Raw genomic sequence first — 4,926 nt, forward strand, 5'->3', positions numbered from 1 at the left:
GGGGGGCGGGGGCCGCGGCCGGGGGGCGGGAGGCGGCTCCGCGGGCAGCCAATGGGCGGCGGGCGGGGTGGGGCTCCGGAGCGCCGAGCGGGTCGGGGCTTTAAGCCGGCGGAGCGCGGCGGCGGGGCCCGCAGACGGAGCGGAGCGGCGGCGGCGGCGGCGGCGGCGCGGCGCAGGGCGCGGGGCGCGGGGCGCGGGCGGCATGGCCACCACCGCGCAGTACCTGCCGCGGGGCCCCGGCGGCGGAGCGGGGGGCACGGGGCCGCTCATGCACCCGGACGCCGCGGCGGCGGCGGCGGCGGCGGCGGCGGCCGAGCGGCTGCACGCGGGGGCCGCGTACCGCGAAGTGCAGAAGCTGATGCACCACGAGTGGCTGGGCGCGGGCGCGGGCCACCCCGTGGGCCTGGCGCACCCCCAGTGGCTGCCCGCGGGCGGCGGCGGCGGCGGCGGCGACTGGGCCGGGGGCCCGCACCTGGAACACGGCAAGGCGGGCGGCGGCGGCACCGGCCGGGCCGACGACGGCGGCGGCGGCGGCGGCGGCGGCGGCGGCGGCGGCTTCCACGCGCGCCTGGTGCACCAGGGGGCGGCCCACGCGGGCGCGGCTTGGGCGCAGGGCGGCACGGCGCACCACCTGGGCCCGGCCATGTCGCCGTCCCCGGGGGCCGGCGGGGGCCACCAGCCGCAGCCGCTCGGGCTGTACGCGCAGGCGGCCTACCCGGGGGGCGGCGGCGGCGGCCTGGCGGGGATGCTGGCCGCGGGGGGCGGCGGCGCGGGGCCCGGCCTGCACCACGCGCTGCACGAGGACGGCCACGAGGCGCAGCTGGAGCCGTCGCCCCCGCCGCACCTGGGCGCCCACGGACACGCACACGGACACGCACACGCGGGCGGCCTGCACGCGGCGGCGGCGCACCTGCACCCGGGCGCGGGCGGCGGCGGCTCGTCGGTGGGCGAGCACTCGGACGAGGACGCGCCCAGCTCGGACGACCTGGAGCAGTTCGCCAAGCAGTTCAAGCAGCGGCGCATCAAGCTGGGCTTCACGCAGGCCGACGTGGGGCTGGCGCTGGGCACGCTGTACGGTAACGTGTTCTCGCAGACCACCATCTGCCGCTTCGAGGCCCTGCAGCTGAGCTTCAAGAACATGTGCAAGCTCAAGCCGCTGCTCAACAAGTGGCTGGAGGAGACCGACTCGTCCAGCGGCAGCCCCACCAACCTGGACAAGATCGCGGCGCAGGGCCGCAAGCGCAAGAAGCGCACGTCCATCGAGGTGGGGGTCAAAGGCGCGCTCGAGAGCCACTTTCTCAAGTGCCCCAAGCCCTCGGCGCACGAGATCACCGGCCTGGCCGACAGCCTGCAGCTGGAGAAGGAGGTGGTGCGCGTCTGGTTCTGCAACCGGCGGCAGAAGGAGAAGCGCATGACCCCGGCGGCCGGCGCCGGCCACCCGCCCATGGACGACGTTTACGCACCGGGCGAGCTGGGGCCGGGCGGGGGCGGCGCATCGCCACCCTCGGCGCCCCCGCCGCCCCCGCCGGCCGCGCTGCACCACCACCACCACCACACACTGCCCGGCTCGGTGCAGTGACCCCGCGGCCCGGGCCCCCGCGGGCGCGTGGCGAGGCGCCGCGCGGCCTGAACTCTTCTTCTTTTTGTTTCTTTTCTTTTTTTTTCTTTTTTTTTTTTTCTCTCTCTCTCTCTTTTTGTTCGGTTGCTTTGGATTTTACAAAAAAAAAAAAAAAAAAAAAAAAAGCCCAGAAACTTTCGAACCTAAACCAAACACCCGGACGACCCTCTCCGGCGAGCGGCGAAGACGGCCCGACAGGCTGCGTCGCCCGAGCCCCCGGGAGAGAGGAGCGAAGATCCGGGACGCGCCAACTCACCCCGCCGCCTGCTCCCCGCCCCCATCCCCTCGGAGACCCCCGCCTCCCCCTGCACCCCTCCCACCCCCGGGCTGTTCGGGGCCGGATCCCGGCAGCGGCCTCCCCGCAGCGACAGGTAACGCGGTACGGGGTTAGGGACCCCCCGGGAGAGAGGATGGAGACAGGAGGGCCCCCTCTCCCCAGCCTGCGGGTCGAGGGTGAGGGACTGTCGCTTAATCCGCTCCACGCCTCTTCTCTCCCGCAAGGATGCGCCCCATCCCCCTTTTTACCCTTCCTCCGGGCTTGGTTTTGTTGTTTTTGGTTGGTTTTTTGGTTTTTGCTTTTTGTTTTTTTTTACGGTTTTTATTTATTCATGGAGCCTCTCCCCGGCTCCTGGGGTCCTTCTAACTCCGCCCGCGCCCTTAATTTAAATCGCTGTATACTGTATTTATCGGGGCCCCGGAGGGGAGGCCGCGAGAGCCGCGTCTGTGTATAAAAGCAGGAAATAGCCAAAGCTTTAATCTAGCCTAATTTATTTTTCCCCCTTACCTCCCCCTGCCCTTACACCCCACCACCACCATCACCACCACCACCATCGCTCCACCCCCCCCCCAAAAAAAGCAAAACAAAAACAAAAAAAAAAAACTAACAAAAAAAAATTCGAGTGTTCATTTTTCGTTTCGTTTTATCCGAGCTGCGATTCGGTTCCCGGCCACGCGGGAGGGGTCTGCGCTCCCCACGCACACCCCCCGGGAAGAGGCTTCTGCCCCACTGCAGACTGACCGCGGCCCAGCAGGGCCCCCCCATCCCACCCCTGCTCCCCGCGGGGCACTGCCCTCCTGGCCACCGACAAACGAAAACTTGAAAAAGTTGGAGGTATTTTTTAACCAGCTGTAGAAATAAGCCGTTCCCTGCGAACCTTCTGCCCTGATTCCCGGCAGCCTTCACCCGCTCCCTCTCCAGCCCGACCTGGGATGCGGGATGCAGGGGGGCGGCCAGGAGAGAAATTCCCCAAGTTTGGGGTGAGGTGGGAACCATGTAAATATGTGAGATATGTACACACTTGGCGGGGAGAAGAAACATTTTTGTGCTTGGTTTTTATTTTTGGTTTTTCCGGGTTGCCCTCCATCCCCATCCGAAAGGATTTTGTACACCGAATAATCCGAAGGGAAAAAAATATTTTAATATGATTTCCAGATTTCTGACCCATCTCTATTTATTTTCTGGATGTGTTTGGAGCTTCCCCCTTCTCCGTTTCTTCCGTTCTGTTTGTTACAGTTTGAATTTAAATTTTGTTATTTTATTTTTATTATTTTTTTGGAACAATGTTTTGGTGCATTCTTTGTATCTTTATTGCAAAAATAATAATAATAATGTAGACTGGGAAGTTCCCTTTATATTTATGTTATAGTAAATATTTTATTACTCACATAAACATGTACCCCAGGGCTGTGTCCTGTCCTTTTTACTACCAGGGTTGGGTCGGTTTGTGGGTAAAGTGTGTGGATACCCTGGCTAACCTCCCCTAAAGTTCTGGCCACACTATCTTGGAAGAAGGTGACCACGCAGACCTTCTTTCAGACCAGCCTGTTAACTTGGGCGACAGTTGAGCCCCTGTCTCAGTGAGTGAGCTTAGGGAAGATGCTGCCTCATGTCCCCTCCCGTACACAGACTATCCTGAGACCAGACCAGGGCCTCCAACACTGCAGACACCACACTGAAATGGGGACAGCCGTTCCTCAGGCACAACGCAACTGCTTCTCAGCCAAGGAAGAAGCCTGCCTCACCTGGGACCACAAGCCTGGCACCTTTGTATCCCCACCCAAGACGCCAGCCCCAGCTTCGGTTTCACTCTGCACTCCACGCGTGAGGGTCCAGGCCAGCTCTACCCTTCCAGGTCATGGGGCCGTTGGAAGCAGGGTCAGGCCACACCAGCCCAGCCCAGCTGGCTCTCCACTCACAAACAAATGGTGCCCAAACCTACCTGGATCCGCTGGGAGTCCCAACAGCTTCGACAGCAGCCCTGCAGGTATTAAGTGGGCCTGGGGAGGGAGTCCTGCCTGTTGGCTTAGGCAAAGCCAGTCCCACCCGTCTGCAAACAAGCCACCTGGCCCAACTTCCCTCGCCACCAGTGGAATGAGCCACCAGAAAGCCCTCCCCTCTCTCCAGGGATGGGTGCCCAAGAACTACCCCCCCCCCAACTCAGGGAGTGATGCGTATGCCCATGGGAAGACTCGGCGGTTGTGCAACCATGACCAGGGTGGGGAAGACACAGTCTCAGACGTCTGCCTTCTCAAGCTTTCAGCAGCGGCGTCTCCCCCTCCCCAGTGTCATGATGGTGGGGGCAGATCGGGGCTCCAGGGCCCAAGCCCAAGGTTGCCCGTGACCCAGTCAAGATCCTCGTTGCCTTTAAAGCAACTTTTAAAGGTATTAACAAAATATAGCTCTTGCTGTTTCCTCCATAGATGCAGTTCTTTTCCCTTCTCAGGAGAAACCACCTGAGGTTTCTGTCACTTTTCATGGACACAAAGCCTGAAGCAGCACAACCACTTGATGGGGGAGAAAGCTGTGTCCCTAGTGAGGGGAGATGGGGGGGCTGCTGGCCAAGCCCAGGCTGGGAGAGGCCTAGGCTCCAGCCGATGGCATCTTGGGCACCCAGAGAGGTGTTCCCAGGCCGTCCGTTTGGTGGTCCCCGGCCAGGCTGAGGCTCTAGGACGATGGTACCATGCTGAGCGTTCCCGGTGACTTTCTGGGCTCTGACCCTCAATCTCGGGAGGAATTGTCTCTGCAAGTACAAAGGCCGCCAAGATTTCCCAAGGCTCAGCCTCTCACTCACCGCTGCTTTCTTTTTCCTCCCTCCTTCAGTCCAGCCCAGTAGGCAGTGAGCCCTGTGACTGGCACCCGTGTCCCGGCCGTTGCACATCCTGGCGGGCCAGGCCAGGCCCCAGGCTTAAGGACGGGGCCGGGGATGCAACGGCCAGGTGACAGCGTGGCCTCCATTTCCTGCTCCACTAAGTACAGAACTTCACATCAGTCCCACACTCCCCCACACTCTCCTTATTTCTCCATTCCT

At 62.5% G+C, this 4,926-nt stretch overlaps 1 protein-coding gene across 1 annotated transcript; it reads left to right on the plus strand.

The window, feature by feature from the left end:
* The first annotated feature begins 202 nt into the window (after positions 1 to 202).
* On the plus strand, positions 203 to 3,301 carry POU3F1 (POU class 3 homeobox 1). The gene has a single exon (XM_038557554.1). The coding sequence runs from the start codon at positions 203 to 205 to the stop codon at positions 1,577 to 1,579; it is 1,377 nt and encodes a 458-aa protein (XP_038413482.1). The 3' UTR covers positions 1,580 to 3,301.
* Positions 3,302 to 4,926: the final 1,625 nt, after the last annotated feature.

This window comes from Canis lupus, chromosome 15, assembly GCF_011100685.1.
Source record: "Canis lupus familiaris isolate Mischka breed German Shepherd chromosome 15, alternate assembly UU_Cfam_GSD_1.0, whole genome shotgun sequence".
Taxonomy (NCBI): domain Eukaryota; kingdom Metazoa; phylum Chordata; class Mammalia; order Carnivora; family Canidae; genus Canis; species Canis lupus.